Raw genomic sequence first — 24,223 nt, 5'->3', positions numbered from 1 at the left:
ACTCTTCCTCATACACAGCGACGCTGGTTGATATTACTATCAGTAGTCGGAGGGGTCTGGCCTATAAGAATAGGAGCTGAAGCAGATGTCTGCGCTTCAGTTCCTTGGGACCAACCGCCCAGTGTAGTGTGTTTCGTAGTCCAGTGCGCAGTCTCTGTGTTGATCAGTGAACTATCTTCCCAGTGTACCATGAGCTTATTCAAGGATCGAAAACAGGTACAAAACAAACATCAACCACTAGTTTGGAATAGTTCAAAATTACATTTGTTCTTCAGGCTGCCTTAGAGAATGCGTTGCTGCTTTCCGATTTGAAGAAGTTTCAACAAGCCCTCAAAAATGGTGCCAGAGTGGACCTACGCGTGCGTGGGACTAACTACACGATCTTCGAGACGGCTTGTAATACCAAGGGAAGACATGAGTTTATCAGCGCATGCTTCAATGAGAATTTACCCGACCCAAGACTCAAGGTAAGTGCGTCAAATTGGTACCGACGAGATTACATTTTACTTACGCTTTGGATAACCGGTCGCAGAAAAATGACAAGACCGACGAATATCCTATCCACCTGGCCGCGTTGTCTATGGACAAGGACAACCTGACGGCGCTGATGGATGGCTGTCCGCAACTTGCGAACGTAGTGGAGCAGAGGTACAAGGATAGAACGGCGCTATTTCTACTGTTCGAGCGACTAAGCAATTCCAACTGGTTTAAGACAACCCAGTGCATACAAGTGCTGCTTGATAATGGGGCGAACATAAACACTCATAATCGATATCATGTTACAGCAATCGAGTCGCTACTCAGGGGAAAGGAGGTGTGGCGAAAGAAAGTTCTGCAGCACTTCCTGAAGACTGGCAATGTATTACTGAACCGTGATTTGAAACAAAAGATTCAAAAGGCATTTCCAGACATAAAGCTACCGGAGGGCGATGGGAGACAAATGCAAGTGTTGATGATTTTGCTGGACACCAAGAGCGATCAAGAATGTATCGAAAACTATGAGCGCGAGGCAAACAAGCATCAGTTTACGGCGGAGGAAACCAGAACGATGCTGTCGTCGGCCATCACCCACGGTAAGGAGCAAATGGCGCAAAAACTGTTGGAAAAAGAAACAAACGACGATGAGAGAAAAGCGCTGCTGGCGCACGGTCTCCTCGTTTGCTGCAAGTCCGGTAAGGATCATATCCTCGAATGTCTGCTCAAAAAGATCACGCCCGATGTGGTTGAGGTGATCAACGAAAATCCACTGCTTTCGATGCTGACCAAGCAAATCAACGGAAATTCAACGGACCGTTCAACGGACAAGCGACAGTGCGGCTTCTTCAAATGCATGGAAACGTTGCTACAAGACTCGCGAATCAATGTCAACGAAACGGACTGCCAGGAGTTCACCGCGCTGCATTACGCGGTCAAGTATCGGCTAGAGCACGTCCAGGAGTTGCTGCTCACGAATGGCGCCTACCTTGGGGGCAAAGATCTGTTCGGTCGGGCGCTGATCTGCGAGCTGAATCCGTACTTGCTGTACCAGCACCTCAACGGATGCGTGACCGATAACGGAGGCAACCCGGACGACCAAGACTATATGATAAATGTGAACTTTCGTAACTTCCAGTCGCCGAAGCATACCGACGAAATGTTACCAATTGTGCGATTGGCTCAATCGTCCGCCGGTAGGGAACTCCTCGGTCACCCAGTGCTTGCCAGTATCCTGCTGATCAAGTGGCTCCGAATCAGTGTGTTCTTCTACCTGAACCTCATCATATGCTCCATGTTCTTCTTCTCCTTCACGGCATTCATGGTGTTTTACTACGGCACTGATAGCCACAATCTTGACATGTGGTACTTCCTAGCACCCGCATTCTTGGGGCTAGCGTACATAACCGTCCGAGAGATGACCCAGATCTTGCTCAACACACGCTCCTACATCAGATCAGTGGAGAACTACATCGAACTTCTACTGATCGTATCCGCAGTGACCGCACTGACACTCCACTTCACCTCTGGTGACGCTCAAATACGCAACATTGCCGAAGTGTGCGCCATCATGCTTTCCGCGGTGGAGTTCACGGTGCTGCTGGCCACGATTCCTCGGCTATCCTTCTGCACCCACATGGTGATGCTGAAGACCGTGTCGAAAAATTTCATTCAGTGCCTTGCCCTCTACTCGATGATTCTGGTGGGATTTGCGATCAGTTTCTATACCCTTTTCCGAGGGCCCAATGGAAATGGTGGCGCAATGAATGGCAACAACAACGCGACTGACACCGATGAATCTAACCCGTTCAACGAGTTCGGAATGCTTTCGATGGCTCTACTGAAGACTACGGTCATGATGACAGGTAAGTGACCATTCCACGATAGCCTGTTAAGTAAAGCCTTTTAATATTTGCTGATTCGACAATGCTCTTCCTCATCCGCAGGGGAGTTCGAGGCTGCCGAGTTGAAACTTCATCAGTCGTGGGGATACTACGTACTGTTCGGGTTGTTCCTCTTTTTCGTCCCGATTGTGCTGTACAACCTGATGAACGGTTTGGCTGTCAGCGACGCTACGGTATGTGCAGGGAGAGGAGCGAAGAAGATTGTTTGTGCCTTTGCTTTTATGCCACTCCTTTTTATCTTCCCATAGAACATCCAAATGCAGTCGGAGCTTATCGCCATCAGGCAGAAGGTATTTGTCATCAACAGTTGCGAAAGTACGCTAAAGGCTTTCAATCGCATGCGAAAGGTGTAAGTACGGGCACACTCGTCATCTTCTGTTTCTATTCTTAAAGTTAACCTTTGTTTCAAGATGGAACCGTTGCTTCGATGGCCAACCGGGAGAAATGATGAACAATTTCGAATACATCTGCATCAGTCGGAACACAGGCAACAGAATCCTGGTGCCATGTAAGGTGGTTCCGGATAACACGCCGAATGTTACCGAGTTAGAATTGAAGGAAGTGTCCGTGGTCAATGGTATAACTGCTGATGTGGCTGCTGCTCAAGGAGCTCCCACCAATGGAACGGCTCCTGCTCCACAAGTGGCATCTACTGTAAAAAAGGCTCCCGCTACTAATGGAACCTCTAACGATGGAGGAGCTGCTGCTTCTACTGCTGTTGCCCAAGCAATCCCTGTTTCCGAGCCGATTGTTGCGGCAGAGGCGACCACCGAAGGCACCGACATGTTACATCATCTATCCGATTCTGACCAGGAGCCAACCTTATCCGAGCTACCCGGCAGAATGGACGATACGGTCGTAACGGCCGCACTTGGCATATTGTGCTCGAACGGCAACGATGAAACCAACCAAGATCTGAAGATACAGCAAAGCATCTATCACTTGTCGCAGGAGATCACCACAATGAACAACATACTTATGGCCAAACATCAGCACGAGTTTCCGCAGCTGGGTAGTTATCCCATCCAACAAGCCGGTAAATACGGAGCGTAGCAAAAACTTTGCCTTTGCCATTGCTATTGCTTGCGAAAGTTAAAATAAAATAGAAGTGTTCTTACTTGGAATAATTAGGGAAAACAACTATCCAACAAAACAACTGCAGTTTAGATTGTAATATATCAATAACAGAATGGTTGATATGGAACAAACACAATTGAATAAAATCCGTTTGAAAACATGATAGCAGAGTTTCTAGAATATTAAAAACATACTGCCACAATCAAGAAGATTACCCTCGGGGATACCCTGATCGATAGCTTTATTTTATTTCATTTAATTGAATGGCAAACGCAGGGACCTCAGCAATACTTAATGGTATGCTTAATTATAACAGAACCACTCCTCCTTCAAGACAGCTGACGACCCATAGAGATCAAAATACTGCGAGAAGGTATTAAAAGCTGGGCACCTAGAAGTATATACCATATGGTAGGGGTTAGAAAATCGGTCCATGAGCGCCGCCGGGGCTCACCATCTCGAAGGCGTATGTTCAAAACCCAACCGATACCGGACCTTCCCCTGTACGAGAGAACTGACTATCCACGTACACATAGGGTAAAAGTCTCTTAAGCCCTTAACACTAGAACTATCGGACCAGTCATTTTGCCTGGTCAGGTACTTTTCAATCACATTTATTTCTTAACACTCTGACGGCCGGGTACATCCATAGATGTAATGGCTCCGTTTGAGTTTGCATCCGATCACATCATTTTGGTGTGCGGTCAACGCTGTCACCAGACACGCACCACAGACTACTGGATGTAAACAAATATCAAATGGGAAGTGAACAAATTCCACAGGGCGCGTTGCTGTTCGTACGTAAATTCTAATAAAGATTGAAAAAGATTGATCAAACAGGGAGGCCAGATACGAAGGGACTAATGCAAACGCGCCGGTCGTGAATTGTGCGGACGTCAGTGTTGAGGTTGAACAATTCTACCAAATGTTAATGCATGACTGGTTACGGACGGACCATAGGTCTCGTTCGAATTAGAAAATTGGTTCTCGAATTGGCATTTCAAAATATAAAATTTATCACAGACCACACAGACAAGGAAAATGAAAGTAAAGGAAGGAACCACGAGTGAAGTTTAGGACAAATGTAAATTACGGTAAAAGAAACGATTGTTACTTTTGGTACCAAGTACAATCGTACACCAAAATACACATGACTTCCCGCATACGATTCATCGGGAACAAGATGCATCAGCATACGTGCCACGACAGCGTTAAACGGATCATGCGACAAACACTAATAATTAAATCAAAATATGGCTTGATCAAAGCGTGGGAGCAAAAAGACAGGGAAGGCGTGATTGTTTAAAGTCGCAAAGACGAGACGACATACAAATACGTACACGAAACGAAATCCAGATAACCGAATTCTAACAATACAACATTGTAGAAAGAACGAACGATCGAACGTAGTAAGAGCGCGTTGATAAACGTTGCGCTCCGATCGCGGTTTGTAAACAATCTTCAATTGTTTACGCGATCGACATAAGGGTCCAAGCGCATGACCAAATATCGGAGGCAGGTCAAAACACAAGCATCTAAGCCAAACAACAATGTAATCACAAATCGCACTGCTCGATGTCATGTTCAACAAAACTGCAAATATGATTGAACATGAATGAACAAGTTCAAACAGGGATTTGCGTTAATCCAACGCAACTGCTAACAAATCTGGATTCTGGAGCGAGATCTTCTATCTCGCCCATGCTCTCTGATAGGAGCGATTTAGATATAAAACACGAAGAAATTTGGAATAAATACAAAATGCGATTTCTCCGTTGTCGGCGTAGTCACGGCGCGGACCGGTCGTACCAAAAGCTAGCTTCCTAACCCTGTCCGAAAGACTTGGGGATAATTCGTTGGAATCTCTCTCCGTTGGCGGCATAGTCACCGTCGCGGACCGAATTCACGGTTATCTTCAAGTCCAGGTCATAGCATCGCACGTTGTTTTATTAAAGTTCTAGTTTTAAAGAGGCAGGCATGACCAATACGGTCGTTACGCCAAGAAGAAGAATAATTTAATATAACAAAAAAAAAAGTAAAACAGGAATAATGAAGCTGCTGTACAATGCGAGCAAGTGCAAATGAATCATAAGGAAACAGAAACTATTCTAATAAAAGCAAATATAAAACCAAACACCAGAAGCTATCAAATAAAATGGAATATGAGAGAAAATAATAATGACTAACCCTGGATAACTAAAACTGCAGTGCTATAATAAAACTATAGGAACCAATGATAAGTTGCGAACACATTCTAGCGAGAGTACAGTTGAGTACGCAGTTCAAAGATGAAATAAGTAAGTTCCTAGTAAACATATTATCGTTCAATAAATTCACCAAAAAATAGATTTAAAAAAAAACATCCTAATGTTTAAGATAAAAAGCTTCCCCAATGAATCATTCCAACCAAATCCATTTGCAGTAACCCGTCAAATATGCATATATGAATCGTATCACCAAAAACTCGTAAAAACAGTTCCGACGTGCCGATAAGCTGACGAAGCATTTGTGCGAACAAGGTTTTGCACGCATCTTAGAGTTTCGCGTACAAGTGAAGAATGACAGTGGTTTCTAACTTTCTAACCACTAGTGGATTCTTAAAGATTTACGGGGTTTGTTCTTAGAGGATACGAATGATTGACGCATTACGCATTACGCGGATACGAAAGATTGACAGCTTGCAGTTGAAGATGAAGCGTCAGCTTTCGGTGGAAATCAAAAATGATTAGTAAATAAAAGTGATAAAAAATAAATATAATAAAATCAAAACGAATACTATGAGATGCGCCCACCTGGTATGTTGGAACTACCTTGGAGTCTCATTCGTACGATATACTTTTATACTTGCTAGTTATGTACATCGCTCAACCTGCCCCCTACCAACTTTATAATATCAACTGCTACGATTCTGATTTCATGTGACAGAGTTATAATAAACTTCTTCTTCTTCTTGGCGTAACGACCTCTTGGTCATGCCTGCCCGTTAAGGGCTTACGAGACTTGTTTCCCTGTTGTACGTGGATAGTCAGTCCTCTCGTACAGGGGAGGGTCCGGTCTCGGTTGGGATTCGAACCCTTGCCGTCGAGGTGCTGAGCCTCGGCGCTCATGGCCCGATTTTCTAACCGGCGCTACCGCTCTGCTGTCGCGGAGAGTTATAATAAACATGATTGCGTTATATAAAATCAACTGGTACTGTTGGAATATGATGTGCTGCAGTTAGAATGAATACTGCTACTGTTGTGATATCATCTGTAAAACCCTGTATCATTGCTTCAAACACAGTTTCACAGGCTTGCCCGGAAACATTACTCTTGCCGTTGGTGCCGTTGGTTGATATGACTATCAACATCCGGAGAGGTCTAGCGTATAAAAGAAGGAGCAGAAGCAGATTTTTTTTTCAATTTATTTATTTAAGAGATTTTGCGTCTTAAGGGCGACATTCGTCTTTTAGCTGCGCTTCAGTTCCTTTTGACCAACCGCCCAGTGCGCAGTGTTTCGCAGTCCAGTGCGACCTCTGTGTTGATTTGTGAACTACCTCTCCAGTGAACCATGAGTCTATTCCAGGATCGAAAACAGGTATAAAACATCAACTATACCACCAGTGGTGTTGGACTTAGTTTAAAATTACATTTGTTCTCCAGGCTGCCTTAGAGAATGCGTTGCTGCTTGCCGATTTGAAGAAATTTCAACTAGCCCTCAAAAATGGTGCCAGAGTGGACCTGCGCGTGGGTGGGACTAACTACACGATCTTCGAGACGGCTTGTAATACCAAGGGAAGACATGAGTTTATCAGGGCATGCTTCAATGAGAATTTAAGCGACCCAGACCCAAGACACAAGGTAAGTGCAACGGATTAGTACTGAAGAGATTACATTTGATTTACGCTTTGGATAACCGGTGACAGAAAAATTCCGTGACCCACGAATATCCTATCCACCTGGCCGCGTTGTCCATGGACAAGGACAACCTGACAGCCCTGTTGGATGGCTGTCCGCAACTTGACACGTTAGTGGAGCAGAGGTACAAGGATAGAACGGCGCTATTTCTGCTGTTCGAGCGACTAAGCATTTCGAACAAGTCTAGGACAACCAAGTGCATAGAAGTGCTGTTGAATAATGGGGCGAACATAAACACCCACGATCGAAATCAAGTTACAGCAATCGAGTTGCTACTCAGGGGAAAGGAGCTGTGGCGAAAGCAAGTTCTGCAACACTTCCTGAACACTGGCAAAGTATTACTGCACCCCGAGTTGAGACGAAAGATTCAACGGGCATTTCCAGACATAAAGCTACCGGAGGGCGACGGCAGACGTTTACTAAAGTGGACGCATAAGCTGGAAACCGACAGTGATCAAGAATGTATCGAAGACTATGAGCGCGAGGCAACTAAGGATCAGTTTACGGCGGAGGAAACCAGAACGATGCTGTCGTCGGCCATCTCCCACGATAAGGAGCAAATGGCGCAAAAACTGTTAGAAAAAGAAACCAACACCAGTGAGAGCAAAGCACTGCTGGCGCACGGTCTCGTCGTTTGCTGCAAGTATGGTAAGGATTATATCCTCGAATGTCTGCTCAAAAAGATCACGTCCGATATGGTTGAGGTGATCAACGAAAATCTACTGCTTTCGATGCTGACCAAGCAAATCAACGGAAATTCAGACAAGCGACAGTGCGGCTTCTTCAAGTGCATGGAAAAGTTGCTGGAGGTCTCGCGGATCGATGTCAACAAAATTGACGACAAGGCTTTTACCGCGCTGCATTACGCGGTCAAGTTTCGGCTGGAGCACGTACAGGAGTTGCTACTCAAGAATGGCGCCTACCTTGGTGGCAAAGATCTGTTCGGTCGGGCGCTGATCTGCGAGCTGAATCCGTACTTGCTGTACCAGCACCTCAACCGATGCGTGACCGATAACGGAACCAACCCGGACGACCAAGACTATATGATAAATGTGAACTTTCGTAACTTCCAGTCGCCGACGCATACCGACGAAATGTTACCAATTGTGCGATTGGCTCAGTCGTCCGCCGGCAGGGAGCTCCTCGGTCACCCAGTGCTTGCCAGTATCCTGCTGATCAAGTGGCTCCGAATCAGTGTGTTCTTCTACCTGAACCTCATCATATGCTCCATGTTCTTCTTCTCTTTCACGGCATTCATGGTGTTTTACTACGGCACTGATAGCCACAATCTTGACATGTGGTACTTCCTAGCACCCACCTTTTTGGGGCTAGCGTACATAACCGTCCGAGAGATCACCCAGTTTGTGCTCAACACACGCTCCTACATCAGATCAGTGGAGAACCACATCGAACTGATGCTGATCCTATCCTCAGCGGCCGCACTGACACTCCACTTCACCTCTGGTGATGCTCAAATACGCAACATTGCCGAAGTGTGCGCCATCATGCTGTCCGCGGTGGAGTTCACGGTGCTGCTGGCCACGATTCCTCGGCTATCCTTCTGCACCCACATGGTGATGCTGAAGACGGTGGCGAAAAACTTCATTCAGTGCCTTGCCCTCTACTCGATGATTCTGGTGGGATTTGCGATCAGTTTCTATACCCTTTTCCGAGGGCCCAATGGAAATGGTGGCGCAATGAATGGCAATAACAACGCGACTGACACCGAAGAATCTAACCCGTTCAACGAGTTCGGAATGCTTTCGATGGCTCTACTGAAGACTACGGTCATGATGACAGGTAAGTGACCATTCCACGATAGTCTGTTAAGTAAAGCCTTTACTATTTGCTGATTCGACCATGCTCATCCTCATCCGCAGGGGAGTTCGAGGCTGCCGAGTTGAAACTTCATCAGTCGTGGGGATACTACGTACTATTCGGGTTGTTCCTCTTTTTCGTCCCGATTGTGCTGTACAACCTGATGAACGGTTTAGCCGTCAACGATGCTGCGGTAAGTGCAGGAAGGGGAGCGACGAATATTGTTGGTGCCTTTGCTTTTATGCCACTCTTTTTTATCTTCCCATAGAACATCCAAATGCAGTCGGAGCTTATCGCCATCAGGCAGAAGGTATTTGTCATCAACAGTTGCGAAAGTACGCTAAAGGCTTTCAATCGCATGCGAAAGGTGTAAGTACGGGCACACTCGTCATCTTCTGTTTCTATTCTTAAAGTTAACCTTTGTTTCAAGATGGAACCGTTGCTTCGATGGCCAACCGGGAGAAATGATGAACAATTTCGAATACATCTGCATCAGTCCGAACAAAGGCAACAGAATCCTGGTGCCATGTACGGTGATTCCGGATAACACGCCGAACGTTGACGAGCCAGAATTGAAGGCAGTGACCGTGGTTAATGGTATAACTGCTGATGTGGCTGCTGCTCAAGAAGCTCCCACCAATGGAACGGCTCCTGCTCCACAAGTGGCCTCTACTGCAGATAAAGCTCCCGCTACTGATGGAACCTCTACTGATGGTGGGGCTCCTGCTGCTACTGATGCTGCTGGAGAGGTTGTTCTTGTTCAACCAGCCCCTATTCCCGAGCCGATTGTTGCGGCAGAGGCGACCACCGAAGACACCGGGATGCTACATCATCTTTCCGATTCTGACCAGGGGCCAAACTTATCCGAGCTGCCCGGCAGAATGGACCACACGGTCGTAACGGCCGCACTTGGCATACTGTGCTCGAAAGACGACGATGCAACCAACCAAGATCTGAAGATGCAGCAAAGCATCTATCACTTATCGCAGGAGATCGCCACTATGAACAACCTGCTTATGGCCAAACATCAGCACGAGTTTCCGCAGCTGGGTAGTTATCCCATCCAACAAGCCGGTAAATACGGAGCGTAGTGCAAACTTTACCTTTGCCATTGCGATTGGTAGCAGAAGGTAACATAAAATAGAAGTGTTCTTAATTCGAACGATTGCGCAAAACAACTATCTAACAAAACAACTGTAGTTGTTTCAGATGAATGTAATACGTCAATGACAGAAAATAGTCTACGACTTGAAATAACTCTTGGTTGAAACCACTATATGGAAAAAACACTAACGAATAAAATCCTTTTGTAAACATGACAGTAAAGTTTCTCAAATTTTAAAAACATACGGCCATAATGTAGCATTCTCTTCCGATTTTTTCGCATCCAACTTCATCCCAATTGAACAACGATCTCCATCACAAAGATGTACTACTTGTGTCAATGTCAAATTGCTTGCACCTATGTCAAACCAAATGTGACGTAATCTATATAAAATACAGTACATTACACCACAGTGTTATAAAAAGAATTGCACAAGTGCCCACGTGTGTTACACTTTACGATTATTGATAGTTGTGACTAACGAATAAATGTGTGAAATTTTATCAACCCTTTTTGTTCTGAGTCATTGGACGAAAAATCCAGATTGACCAAATCGAAAAAAATAATTTTAGTCTTTGGCCGGGCAACCAAAAGTGATTCATGAGCATGTGAACGTTTATGAACCTTATGTTTATGAACCAGTTAACCAATCTACTACATATTTTAGCTCTTTTATATATGGATTTTTGTGTACACTAAAAACTTAAAAAAATATTGAACTGTCAAAACTGAAACTTTTCACACATGTAGTTTAAGCGCTGCAGATGATTGAAGGTTTGTTTGACCACTATTTTTATTAAAAAATCTACTAAATTTTACAATTGAAACTCAGTTTTACTAACACAAACAAAACAAGCACGTACGCGTTATACAATTGTTCACATAAAAATAAAAACATTGCAAAAGTGCACAAAATATGTACCAAACCAAACATCTTCTACAGCTTTCGGTAGTTTTTACGAAGAACTATAGTTAATCGCAGGAATTTCAGGGTTTTCATTAACACTAATCTTATTTAAAGCTCATGCACGGTACTAATGAAAATAAAGATCCGCCCACGTATGTATGCACCGCTGACGCCTGTAATGAAAGTGATAGTTGGCAGATGTCTAGGTACATTCATCAAAAAAGGTTTACACAACACGAGGAAACTTATGAACTATCAACAAATTTAATAGTTACTATATTAAATTAAAATAATATAATTATATAATTATTTTCTCAAAACCTTCTTCGCCGATCAACGCCGGGGCGTCAAGCTAGTAAAAACATGGTTTAGAAAATTTTATATTTTTAAATAATATTACAATTTGTTTATACGTTAACACGAAAGAATTAGATACTAGTTAACTGGAGGTGCGCATCTGTCGATGGTTTAGTCGGGGTCATTTGTCTACTAATAGAGAAAATGTTCAAGGCAGTACAAACTTATATGTAAACAAACCTCTTTTTCTTAAGAACAGTTTTATTTTATTAAACCATGGTTTATACACCTATCGTATCCGGAAACTCTCAAACTAGTCCGGGGTGAGCAACGCTTTTATCACAGTTTGCTAAAAGTATGCCTAAAAACATTAATTTTTTTTACATGCATAGCAACACCGCATAGCAATACTATCGCTTTCGAAGCCTGAGACCTACACTTCAGTGCCCCGGAACCCGCCAGCCAGTGCAGAGTTGCTTGAATCCAGTGTGGCTCAGTGAATTAACACGTTTTGTATAACCCGTGCACCATAAGGCAATCTGCAACTAAACCATTTGTTTAATCCAGGAACGAAAACAGGTATAAAACAACTAGCATACCAGTAATCTGACTAAATATGCCATTTGTTCTCAGGCAGCCTTAGAGCATGCGTGCCGGGTTCAACCCCGGCCAGTTTCAACTGGCTCTTAAAATCTGTGCGAGAGAGGGTGTGCCCATGCGTGGGTCTCACTGCTCGATCTTCGAGCCGGCTTGTAATACTAAGGAAAGACACGAGTTCATCATCAGTATCTGCCATTAGGAACTCCTCGGTAACGCAGAGCTTGCCGCGTAAGACCACGTGCTTATAATGTATTTTCCATTTCAAACAAATCAATTATATCTAATCAAATTCTCTCGGAAGGTCCCCACAAAAAGTTCCGAAAGGTAGTCACCCATCACTTTAATGGTGGTGTATACAAACAAACCAATCAATAAACCAAGACATTCATTAGAGCTCGATTAGAACTAGATGGTATGTACAAAGGGGAGTGGAATGATAGATGAGCGGAACACGTCGCGGGCAGGGAAGGAAGTGGTATATCGGACTGGGACGGAGCGTTAACAAATAATCAAAATGTTCGAGCACCCAGGGACCATTCACAATGTGAATGTGTTCCCAAATTGGCTAAAACTAACCAATGCAATCAACCAACCAACATCAAAACGTCCCGATCTCGACCGTGGACTCTTCTTCCAAGGCAACTTGACTTGAACTTGCCGGTGACGCGCATGCGTATCGGATTGCGCAATCAGCTTAAGCAGCTTCCCGTCACGACGTTCCGTCCTTCCTCTTCCACTCCGTCTACCGCGCCATACCAATTCATCAACGCCGAAACCGTTTGGGGGACGTTACTGTATCACACCACGAACTCCTCGGGTGAATTTCGTTTCTGATTGCGAAACGAAAGGCAACATACGCAGGAGGGGGGGATGAGAAGAGATAACGGAACTGCGTCAAGTGAGCCACCACCACCCTTGCGGGACAGGTTAATCATTTTTTTCACCCTTATTGAACACCGATAACAAGGTACGCAAAGGTGACCATCGGTTTATCGTTAATCAAACAGCTCGTAAACAAGTTTACACTGGGCCGTCTTCTTCTGCAGGTCGATATTCTCCTTCGTTTGAAGTGGGCTCATTTTTTTTATCCAATCATAAGCCGAGTTGAACTGGTTAAATTTGAGGTATAAAACATGATTTATGTAAGATATTTTATATAATTACAAAAAAAAATCAGTCATTTTACCTTTGCTGAAGGTAATGGTGAAGCTCGTATCATTCCGATGTTAGATCTCGGAGAAAATCGTCCGGCATAACCAGATTCATTTGCGAATGCAAACGACTGCTTTTTGTAGCCAGTAGGACAGCGGACCGATCTTTTCATGGTGACCTGCGCCATGTGCAAGAGTTCCCCACATCCCCCATCAGCGTACCAATTCTCACAGCTGGTCTTAATCGGTACCGTTTATCATCATAATTTCCCTTCATTCCCGCCTATGTGTTCACGGTTTTACATATCCTCTAGGGGGTTTCCAATGGGCCGAAAAGGTGACGAAGCGGCAAAAGTCACCGTCCACAACAAATGGTCCATGCAAAAGCGGCACAGTCCCGGTCACACTTTTCTCATCCTTTACGACTGTTTCAAAGAAGCATCAAACGGACAAATGCAATCAATTTTAGCGCATTTTTGAAACGTAGCTGCAATAACTTTTTTTTTCATAGATTCACGGCCAAAACCCGACGAAAAGTTAGCACACACTGTGTACTCCATCACCTGGCTCTGTATGGTCGTCTGTAACGCCTGGACTGATAACGGAACCTTCAGGGAACCGTATTTGCCCTCGGTTATGGTTCCTTACACCCTTCCCACCCTAAAGTGTCACCTTCGTACCCGCTCCAGGGCGCTTGTTTAAACACGCTGATGCTTGGTGGAGAGGAGGGAAGAGGTTTGGACCAGCAACTGGTGTGCGATTAAGGTGGAAAACACACTCGATCTTTTGGCACCTGCCCCTGGTGTGTTGATCCCATTTCGTTTCTTTTTGCTCCACATTTCTTCGCTGTTTTCCTTGCGTTTTTCATGTATTTTTGAATTTCGAGTTCGGCGCTGTAGAATGTTCAGCAACCCCCCAGGAGTGTGCGGCACAGCAGAGATCAAATACCGAGTGAAGAAAACACCCCAACAACAGGTGTTGTGTTGTGTTGAGGCAAAACCCGTCCGTCCGGGACTGTGCTGTTGTTGCGCACAGGGTGCCTGCTTGCATCAACCATCTCGCGCGATCTACGCCCTTCATCAGCGCCAATATCCATACAAACCGCAAACCGCCGGAGCATTGCAAAACGAAAATTTTCCCATTCAAAAAAAACATCATCCATCCGCGATCCACCCGGCGAGAAATCGACGTTTTTATCGCGCATCCATTTCGCTAACGCCGGTGTGTTGGTGGTTGTGGTGCCGGTGGCTGTGTTGTGCTGTCTGTCCGTCGCGCAATGCCAGTGGCCAGCAGTCCAGACACCATGGGGTACATGCCAGACTCAGTGGGAAGAGTGTAAAATAATGGGATAAACACGAGCGAAACGCCCAACAATGTGGAGGCTGGAAACTGATGGTATAAAGAAGACATCAATTTCCATTTCTTAGAAAGGTCTTGAGGCCGAATATTGGACACGGAATTTTTCTTGCGTCAAAGAGTGTGTTACTGGAAAGGTAACTTTGTTTTGATGAATAAGGAAAAAACATCCTTTTAAAAATCACCACTCGTCAACAAGAAATTCTTGTAGTGATCATTTTACTTGCCCTATGTAATGTGAATTGAAAATCAAACGAATGAGGTTCCAAATGCACCAAAAAAGCGCTACTATGATCAGACATCTTCGGCCGCAAGATTTGGTAGAAGATTCAATCTTAAGTTTTTTGTTTTCTTCCCTATATCGCTCTCACGCTCACTCTTTGAACACATCAAGGGACACGACTAAACGTCGGTGACTTCGTTGATGAGTCATAGCGGTTACATACACCTTTTCACAGCGATCCAAGACGCCATCATCGAAGTGATCTTCGGTGGGCTTCCGCGCTGTTTCACGTAAAAAGTCGCAGCAGTTGGTTTTATGCTCGATAAAATGTTTCACTTTGCCCACCCATAAATGGTACCGCATCGGGCGGATGAGCAATTTCAACTAAACCCACGGACGAGGGGGTTCTTCCTCATCAATCTAAAATTTATGGGAGAATATTTGTTTCCGTACATGGGTACACTGTAATTGAAGAAACTTACCACTGTGGGCTTGGTGGGGATTTCCGAAGGCGGCTCCTTTTCGTTCGGCGGATCGCGAATTCGATGTTTTTTACAGCGACCGTTGTTTTTCGTTAGCTTGCTTGCTTGCTTGCTGGAAATCGATCGATGCTGAACCACTGTTGTTTAGTGCTTTTCTACTTGGCATTGGGACCCGAAACTAATTGATGCTAAACTCATGTGTGCATTGTATATGGGACTATGTCGAACGTAAGAAATACAACCGACAAACGCACTTTCCTATTTCCCGGGGAGGTGATGAAAATCTTCACAAGCACTACACCACATCTCCAGCAGGAACGACACACCAACGTAAAAGTCATGTAGCAGTCATCTTTTTCTTTTTCAATGCTACGGCAAGCGCCCTCTACCACGCACACACTCCATTTCGAGCAGTTAGCCGCTGCCCTGGCTCGATTTCGACCGGTTTGACGGATCTGTCAGTTTGCGATTGTATTGAAACACCGCGACCCGTACGTTACGATCGTCTCTCTCGGACACACGCGCCTCACACATCACCACCGCTGGCTGTCACGCTCGCGCGCATTTCCTTTTCCATCATCGGCAAGCTGCCCCGACTAGCTTCTTTGCGTAGATGCTCGCCACCACGGCACACAACAGAGGAGGAGGCCGATTTCTTTGAGCTGCCTAACACACCCTTACCTGTGCAGCATATATAACCTGCTATACGTACTTTTCATTTTTGCACTCTTCTTTTACTTCACGCAACAGCGAAAATATGTCTACCCTACGTGTGTGTTTTGCTACCAATCCCGGCCATGTACCGTAACTTGCCAAATCCTGTTCAATTTCATGGTGGAAACTAACTGACTGCAGATCAAAAATCCACAGCTCCACTTGCGGGGCGCCATGAGGAAATGGTACAGCCCATGCAAACTTGCGCACAGACGAAACGGTTCGAAAATGGCGAAACAATTAATATCTTTTTCTTCTAAACTAAAAAAATTCTTCTCATGCACTAAGGAAAATGAAGTGATTTGAGCACATACACACAAACACACAAACACAAACTCACGCATACACACTCGATCATATATTCCACAAAATTACCCAAGGGAACAAAGCTGGAACCCTCTCCTTTCGGAAGAATTGTACCGTGGTAGCAATCGTTGACGTATTTTGAACTGCAACACTGCACCTTTGACTTGCTTAAAACTCCTCAATTTCCGAATACTGCAAGTACTCGCGCACGCATTACAGAAGCAGAAGGAAATGTACAACTTTTTCTTCCTCACACTCAACTCGACACACGGAACACACGACCGACAACCACACGGTCCCACGGGTTGTCTCAATCTATCTGGCCTTCCAGTCTCGTGCAAGCAGCCGCTGCTCGATATGCTCCTAGACAATAAAATTCGAGCACAATGGCGACTTGCTTGCACTGTGATATATGCGAGCACGATATACCGGCCGCAATATTCCATACGAGCATTTGACCGAAAATCACATTAAATAATGTGATCACATAAACATAAGCACAACGATAAAAATTAGACGTTTATTTGTGTGTATCTAGCAAATGGTGATCAAAACTTGGTTCATTTAAATATGCAATTCTTCAACTTAATTTATGTGTAAAGAATGTTGAATTGTGTCGTTTAATAGGACAAAAACGCCTTTTATCGATAGTTACCAGTTAAAAAGCCAAATATTATGTAGATGCAATTCGACTCAAGATTTAGTCGTGATTCTCGACAGTAAGCTTACTTTTCATAACCGCCTTAATAATATGATAGCTAAAGCAAAAAATACGCTAGGAATGGTCCTTAGAAATACTAAAAAATTCAATGATCCAATGTATCTTAATACATTGAATGTTAGCTTAGATTGCCCTATTCTTGAATTCAATAGTGCAATATGGTTTCCGCAGTACAACTACTAGTACGATTCAATTTAGACCATTCAAAAAAAGGTTCACGAGGTTAGCGGTATGATCAACCACCTGGCGAAAAATTTGCAGTTATACCCTTCTTATCTCTCGAGTACCCTTCTTATCTTCGCTTCGATCTCGCTAGCCTTCTTTTGGTTTCTTTGCAAACATTGAAGAAACGACTGGTATCAGAGGCAGTGTTTGTTTGTGAACTGATTTAGATAAACAAATAAACAAAGTCATTGAACATTGTTAACCTCATGCTTTACCACTGTGCACTGCTCGATTTTATCATGTTTTTATTTGACATTTCTATTCTCACACCACTATCGATACACATTGATGTGTATGTCTGTCACGAATCGCGTAGTCTCACAAAAAAAACCCCAACATATCTGCTCCCGCAAGGAACGATGGATTTTCGTAAACTCTGGTACACTCACCTGATCGAGGTCTTGGATCCACCAATTGCTTCAGCGATAAGATAAAGTTGGCACAATTTTGAAGCACTTGCAACAATATTAGCGTTCAATCGATGTACCAAATCCCGTTATGTTATCTAGCTCCTATATACACAATCCCGGATACGCAGTGCAGTTTGCCTACCAACACTATATGACCACCCGCAAACTGCACGAATGTTGCTGGACTACTTCGGCAGTCTGCACTGTAAATTTCGTGCGGATTGCGTCTAGAATGGATTTGGTTTTCACGGCCAATAAAGCACTATAAACATACCTTTGCTCATCCAAAAAAACCTTTACTCCACCCCAGGAACATGTACAAATTGAAATTAATCTGTGGTCACCGCTGACAAAATGCTCTCCAGGAAAAAAGCAATGGAAATACAATGCAATACATCTGCACTTCAATTACCCTCAGTGCTGTCAGTTGCTCAAATTGAACTTTTATTTATTTGAGGAACGTGCATACCCACGAGTTCGAGCAGTTGTAGCTTCTTGACGTTTCTCTACCAAACGGATATGTTGATTCAAACGCATCGTCCATTATGCTTAGGTAGTAAGGTAAAAATATTTAAGATTCTATAATTTACTACGCTACATTGTTCATCTTGTTTTTCACTCTATTGTTTAAGAGAATATTAAATTCGTCAACCCGGTGCGATATCCCACGATAACGATAGCTACTGTCAAATTCAAGAGGATGCTTTGTTTACATCTGGTCAACCGTCCTTAAAAACAACGGTTTCGGTATTTGCTGTGATCAAAGCGAGCTTTGGTGTTGCAGTTGCTTAAAATCTTCGAAAATTTGCATGGGATCAGACGTACCAGAATCATGGAGCGTTGTCAGAAAAACGAAGAGAAATGTATAATTGTGCTGCGAGTCGTGGATGGTAAGTAGTACAGTCCGGCACAATCCGATCAGTCAATGAAAATGCATTTTGCAGGTGTAAACTTTCGCCAGGAAAAGCCGTATCGCAAAATTAAGCTGTCGGCGTCGATAGGAACGCAAGCGTTTGAAACGGAAACCCTTCGCCCAGTAACCCCCAGCACGCTTAATGCCAAATTCGATGCGCTTTTCGTATGGGAATCGGATAGCTACTCCGTGAAGTGTATGAAAATGGAAAATTTACCGATCAAGGTGGAATGCTTTGAGTTACTACCGCAGAACAAGTGGTGCCGAATCGGTTCAGTCATCATACCATTGCGGAACGTCCCGCGAGTACAGCTTTCCCGTATCAAGGCAATGCAACCCCACGGTTACCGGCTTATTGCTATCGAAAATGCACGCTGGAGACGTCAACAGCCGGAGCTCAAAATGCTGGCCATGATTACCGATCCTAAATTCTTAAAGACCCCAACAGAAGAATGTTTGCCAGCACAAGACGAGGACATCAGTTGCAACGATAATCCCGCTACGCAACCGAGCACAACGATTTATGCCAACCCAAGCACCGGCCAGTTACCGGAAAACGTAAAGCTGCTTGAAGATCGTGGCGTACTGCAGATCGGACGAAACGAAACGAATACGGATCTGTTTCTACTCTCGATCATCTTTAAATGTGGGAGCCACCTAGACCAGCTGAACCCCGGAGTCGATATGTTCGGTTTGCGGTACTATCTTTTTGGTGAAGTCTATAATGTACATATCGAACGTGAACAGCCCAGCTCGGCAGTTTTTTCCGTTAAGGAAACAATTTCTATTAACATTCGGAGCTCTTTAGCGACATTGAGCGATTATTTGCAGAACGCCTTTAAGATAGCAGTCGACCTATTGCCGAAAAGAAATCGTCTCGAGCTGGGTGATGTGATTGGAAAATCGACTATCGATTTGGTTGGTTTCCTGCAGGAAACGGATCTCAGCGAGTTCAAACGAAAGCACGCCAACAACGAGAGCACCTTGCAGATGGTGAAAAGTTTTCCTATTTTTCCAGTCGACGGTAGCGACCAGAATGATCGGGCTTCGAGTGAGCGACTTATTGTTCCTTCGTTGAAGTGCAAGTTTTCTTTGCGATTTTTGGGAAACGACAATAACCAGGAAATGGAAGCAGAAAATCAAAAAGTGGAAGTAAAAGAACACGACGAGACGCACGAACGAGAATGTAATCTAGTAGTATCGCCAGAAATGTCATCTACAGCGTCAGAGCCAACTAAGGATGAACAGCACCAAACAGTGCCTACAAAAACGCAAGCTACTAACTCAGACCCTACGTTAGTAACCGAAGAAAAGTTATTGTCCCAAAATTCTGAAAAACCTATCACCCCTCAATTGGAAACTCCTGCAGAGACGTTGGAAAAAGTAGATATTGCAACGATTCTTCTTAACGCCAATCAGGACCTACGTGACATTCGACGAACGTTTGCGTTTAGTGTGCAAGTTGGATTGATTCAATTTACCACCAGTCCATCTGCCGGCCTCTGGCAACTAACTCTACAACACCCGAAGGCAGACACGCCGTTTACGAAGATTACTCTCGAGCTAATACCCGATGCGGTTCTCTTGGATCGAATAGATTTTGGTAAAATTACACTTAAATTATTTTTTTCCTCGCTTCCCGAGCGAGTGATGGAGGTGATTAGCAGCGAGCCCTCTAAGCTAACCGTTAACGGACCGCACGGAATACACCTGCTGGCGCGACTTGACAATTCGAGCCTGCTTGTTGGCAACCGTGAACAGCAGTCGTCCGGTGTGGTGGTAATGGTAGACGGCTCAACGGGCGAAAATGTAGCCATCGCGACGGTTGGATGCACCTTGGAAGAGGTCGGGCTTAACTACAACAGTCAGCTGGCCGAAAGCGGTACCATAGTTTGCTGCCACAAGACCGTCGATTCCGGCCAGTCCAAAATGCATCCGTTTGATGAAAACGTTTCCTATCAGCTTCTTGAAGAACAGAAGGCATGGATGAACGAAGAACGTGAACGGTTTCTCGAAGAGTTGCGGGAGAAAGAACGTAATCATCTTCAAACTCTAACTCACGATTGGAAGGTGCAGCGGGCGGAAGAGGAAAAACGTTTGGCCGATCGATTGGCGCAAGCGGACGCGATGGTGGCAGCACTCGAAGAAGCACACTGTTCGCTCGAAGATCGCGAGCACCTAGATACGCAGGCAGAACGACTGAGGCGACAGTTCCGGGACCAGCTGGAGGCTATCCGATCGAAGGCCGTTCGGCTTGAGCGTGAAGCGGAAGCACAGATTGAAGCGACCCGCAAGCAGTGCCATGAGCTGCAAGAGCAGTTGACCGCACTAGGCGTTGACCACCAGCATCTGCTCGATGTCAATCTGCAACTGCAGCGCGAACTGGATGCGGAACGGTTGAGCCGGGAAGAGGAGCGATTGGAGTTGCTTAAAAAAATCGACGACATTTCCGCCTCGAAGCTACATTACAAGGATCAGTGGGCAAAGATGATGCGGAAGGTCCACCAGCTCGAGCAGGATCTCGCAGTAAACCGGACCCCATACTATCAGGCAAACAAGAAAGAACCGCGGAAGACAGCAACGAACCGGCCGGGTGGTGGCGGCTCGCAGTTGTCGATGATCAGCGCGAGGCATCGAGGTGCCGGTGATAGCAGTTCCTGCAGCTTGTACAAACCGCCGGACAGTTACCTGTAGCGCGAAATATCAATTTCCGCATCAGCATAAGACTGATTATTTTTCATCCTAACTACTGTTGTAGGGCGTTGAGGTGCATTGTTTAAATTCTATAAAGACATGATATAATAAAGATATATTTATTTATTGTTTGTACATACACAATGGTCTAGTGATTGGCATATACTAAGATATTTGCATCAGTAGTCTTCGAATCGCCCTTAAAATCGGTTATTTGCATCAACTGATGCGTTTCTTCAGTTTTCTCGTGCGTTGCGAATTCAATATGTGTGTGAAAAAAATGGACAGGCAACGTCTCGTGTTGTAATTTTTAAATTCGTTATAAGTTCCTTTCGAATCAAGAATCGCTCCATCCGGAAGCCAACTGAATCATGGTGGTAAACTGTACCTTATCGGTATATAATGGTTTACCCAGGGGCTCTCACAAATAGTGCGATAAAAAAGAATACTTTTCGCAGCCATGAAAAGGCTCGAGGGCTGCACCAACTCGGTGCGATCGGTTCGTAAAATATTGACCAAAGCACTTGTTATGTGTGCGCTTCGGCCGTTCCCAGGTTCCCTGTACTCCGATTACCGATAACGGCAAGGGTATTTAAGGGGCGACACCGTTCCGATCGCGTGTCCGTAACGCAGGTGACACCATCGACTGCACCAGTGTGTGTACGTAAGTGCTTAGTTTCAAAGTGGCCAACTACTTAGTGTAAACCGGCCCATAGCATAATGGCCGGCACGGTTCTGATCGTCGTGTCCGCGGCCTTTCTCGCGCTGCTCGCCCAAACGGCTAGCGGGCAGGAAACGGTGTACAGTTTAACGTTTAGCGAAGCATCCACGGTGGTCAGCGTGGATTTGCAGTCCCGGGAACTGCGAGTCACGCTGGCCGACCGCTTAGTGCAGCAGGTGCAACTGAGCGGGAACCTGGACACGACGGCTCAGTACACCGAAACGGAAACCGGGTTCACGCTGACCACCAACGACGGCACGGTGCTAGAGCTGACGAAGGACTTCGATCAAGCCACGTACTCCCAGTTCTCCGTGATACGCAACAACGTGCCACGTGCGGTGGAGCTTGTCGACTGCGTCAATCTGCTCAACACGCACTGGTACGGTGGTCCACAGCAGAAGCGCCAGTACTGGCCGGTGCAAAAGCTGCGCTTCAACCGCTACAGCATGCTCTCGAAGGAGGCGGACAACAGTGCGGTCGGCGATCGGTACTGGCTGAACGCGCTCGGATCCTTCCTGTACGTCGACGAGACGGCTCCCCTGTTTGCCGATCAGAACTACGGCCAGCCCGGCTACCTGTGCCTGGAGACACGCGCCATCCTGCCGTACGATACGCACGGACCGGACTACGACTTCCGGTACACGATCGGCGTGGCGGCGGATGCGCGCGAGGTGCATATGGGTGCGGTACGGAACATCCTCGGCAAACCGTCGGGCCACCCGGCCGAATCGATGGTGGCCGACCCGATCTGGTCGACCTGGGCCCGCTACAAGCGCGACGTCGACGATACGGTGGTGCAGGAGTTCGCGAGCGAAATCATCGCCAACGGGTTCGGCGGCCAGTACGAGCTGGACGACTTCTGGGAGCAGTGCTACGGGTCGCTCACGTTCAACCGGACCAAGTTCCCTAACATCCGTAACACGATTGCGGCCATCAAGGCACGCGGGTTCGACCGTGTTACCCTGTGGATCCATCCGTTCATCAACAAGGGCTGCGAACCGTGGTACTCGGACGCCCGGCGTCGCGGTTACCTGGTGGCCGACTGGACCGGCAGCACCGACACCGAGTGGTGGAACAGTGCGACCGGCCAGGCAGCGTACATCGACTTCACCAAGGCGGAGGTGCGCGAGTGGTTCACCAGCCGGCTGCAGGCCATCCTCGACGAGTCCGGCATCGACAGCTTCAAGTTTGACGCCGGCGAAACCAGCTGGTCCCCGCCGGATCCGGTGTTCAATGGGCCACTTAAACGGCGCCCGATACAGATCGTCGGCGACTACCTGCGGACGGTGGCGCAGTTCGGTGAGCTAGTCGAGATCCGGTCGACCCAAGCCACCCAGGAGCTGCCGGTGTTTGTGCGCATGATCGACAAGGACTCGAACTGGGGCTGGAACAACGGGTTACCGACGCTCATCACCACATTGCTGCAGCTCAACATGGTCGGCTACCCGCTGGTCCTGCCGGACATGGTCGGTGGCAACGGGTACGACAACCAGCCGCCAACCAAGGAGATGTTCATCCGCTGGCTGCAGGCGAACGTCTTCATGCCCAGCATCCAATACTCGTACGTACCGTGGGACTTTGACGCCGAGACGATCACCATCGCCCTGGCCATGACCCAGCTGCACCGTACGATGACGTCCTCCATCATGGATCGGTTTGCGCTGGCCGTCTCCGAAGGGTTACCGGTCAATCCGCCACTCTGGTGGATCGATCCAACCGACACAACGGCCCAACAGATAAACGATCGTAAGAACTGCCCCCCATGGGATCTGTGCAGTGCTTCTGCTTATCATGGTGTTTTTCTTTTCCCCCTCCTCCAGAATACCTCCTCGGTGATGACATCATTGCTGCACCGGTGACCGTGGAGAATGCTCGGGCACGAGATATTTACCTTCCGAGCGGCTCGTGGGTGGACGGGAACACTGGAGCGACACATACCGGTCCGAAGTGGCTACGGAACTACGCCGTCCCTTTGTCGATGGTGCCGTACTTTGTCAGGAGCTAGCAATGGCGTGATGCCGGTTTGAATTTGTGAGGCCATTTCAGGTCCATTCGCCACTTTCCGTATCTACCCGTGCTGGCAAAGGTTGCGCGAAACGTTCACACTCTATAGTTTGAAAAATTATTTTTAAACATTTTGATGAATACGAGTTGATACTAATAAATCGTCATCTCTTCTTATTTAACCAATTCTTCTTCTTCTTCTTCTTTGCGTAACGATCTCTTGGT

At 46.0% G+C, this 24,223-nt stretch overlaps 4 protein-coding genes across 4 annotated transcripts; all 4 read left to right on the top strand.

Annotated features, from left to right (window-relative positions):
• Positions 1-189: 189 nt before the first annotated feature.
• Positions 190-3,431, top strand: LOC131284327 (transient receptor potential cation channel protein painless-like). The gene is made up of 6 exons (XM_058313182.1): positions 190-216; positions 276-467; positions 533-2,339; positions 2,421-2,551; positions 2,627-2,727; positions 2,789-3,431. Exons 1-6 carry the CDS (start codon positions 190-192, stop codon positions 3,429-3,431), a joined length of 2,901 nt encoding a protein of 966 aa, XP_058169165.1.
• Positions 3,432-7,004: 3,573 nt separating this feature from the next.
• LOC131284326 (transient receptor potential cation channel protein painless-like) lies at positions 7,005-10,260 on the top strand. The gene is made up of 6 exons (XM_058313180.1): positions 7,005-7,031; positions 7,097-7,294; positions 7,360-9,151; positions 9,232-9,362; positions 9,438-9,538; positions 9,600-10,260. The coding sequence occupies exons 1-6, from the start codon at positions 7,005-7,007 to the stop codon at positions 10,258-10,260; spliced, it is 2,910 nt and encodes a 969-aa protein (XP_058169163.1).
• An 8,238-nt stretch (positions 10,261-18,498) lies between these two features.
• LOC131284325 (centrosomal protein of 120 kDa-like) lies at positions 18,499-21,348 on the top strand. The gene is made up of 2 exons (XM_058313179.1): positions 18,499-18,556; positions 18,611-21,348. Exons 1-2 carry the CDS (start codon positions 18,499-18,501, stop codon positions 21,271-21,273), a joined length of 2,721 nt encoding a protein of 906 aa, XP_058169162.1. The 3' UTR covers positions 21,274-21,348.
• A 645-nt stretch (positions 21,349-21,993) lies between these two features.
• LOC131284324 (myogenesis-regulating glycosidase-like) lies at positions 21,994-23,999 on the top strand. Its single transcript, XM_058313178.1, has 2 exons — positions 21,994-23,740; positions 23,815-23,999. Exons 1-2 carry the CDS (start codon positions 21,994-21,996, stop codon positions 23,997-23,999), a joined length of 1,932 nt encoding a protein of 643 aa, XP_058169161.1.
• Positions 24,000-24,223: the final 224 nt, after the last annotated feature.

The sequence above is a fragment of the Anopheles ziemanni genome, chromosome 3 (assembly GCF_943734765.1).
Source record: "Anopheles ziemanni chromosome 3, idAnoZiCoDA_A2_x.2, whole genome shotgun sequence".
NCBI classification, from domain to species: Eukaryota; Metazoa; Arthropoda; class Insecta; order Diptera; family Culicidae; genus Anopheles; species Anopheles ziemanni.
This window is presented reverse-complemented; position numbering and strand designations above follow the sequence as displayed.

What these genes read in the sequence shown, in the direction of transcription:
- LOC131284327 (XM_058313182.1), top strand. Translation starts at nt 190, where the DNA reads ATGAGCTTATTCAAGGATCGAAAACAG. An exon ending in TATTCAAGGATCGAAAACAG is followed by an intron (nt 217 to 275) that starts GTACAAAACAAA and finishes TTTGTTCTTCAG; the next exon opens with GCTGCCTTAGAGAATGCGTT. An exon ending in TACCCGACCCAAGACTCAAG is followed by an intron (nt 468 to 532) that starts GTAAGTGCGTCA and finishes AACCGGTCGCAG; the next exon opens with AAAAATGACAAGACCGACGA.
- LOC131284326 (XM_058313180.1), top strand. Translation starts at nt 7,005, where the DNA reads ATGAGTCTATTCCAGGATCGAAAACAG. An exon ending in TATTCCAGGATCGAAAACAG is followed by an intron (nt 7,032 to 7,096) that starts GTATAAAACATC and finishes TTTGTTCTCCAG; the next exon opens with GCTGCCTTAGAGAATGCGTT. An exon ending in TTCAATCGCATGCGAAAGGT is followed by an intron (nt 9,539 to 9,599) that starts GTAAGTACGGGC and finishes CTTTGTTTCAAG; the next exon opens with ATGGAACCGTTGCTTCGATG.
- LOC131284325 (XM_058313179.1), top strand. Translation starts at nt 18,499, where the DNA reads ATGGAGCGTTGTCAGAAAAACGAAGAGAAATGTATAATTGTGCTGCGA. An exon ending in TGTGCTGCGAGTCGTGGATG is followed by an intron (nt 18,557 to 18,610) that starts GTAAGTAGTACA and finishes TGCATTTTGCAG; the next exon opens with GTGTAAACTTTCGCCAGGAA.
- LOC131284324 (XM_058313178.1), top strand. Translation starts at nt 21,994, where the DNA reads ATGGCCGGCACGGTTCTGATCGTCGTGTCCGCGGCCTTTCTCGCGCTG. An exon ending in GGCCCAACAGATAAACGATC is followed by an intron (nt 23,741 to 23,814) that starts GTAAGAACTGCC and finishes CCCCTCCTCCAG; the next exon opens with AATACCTCCTCGGTGATGAC.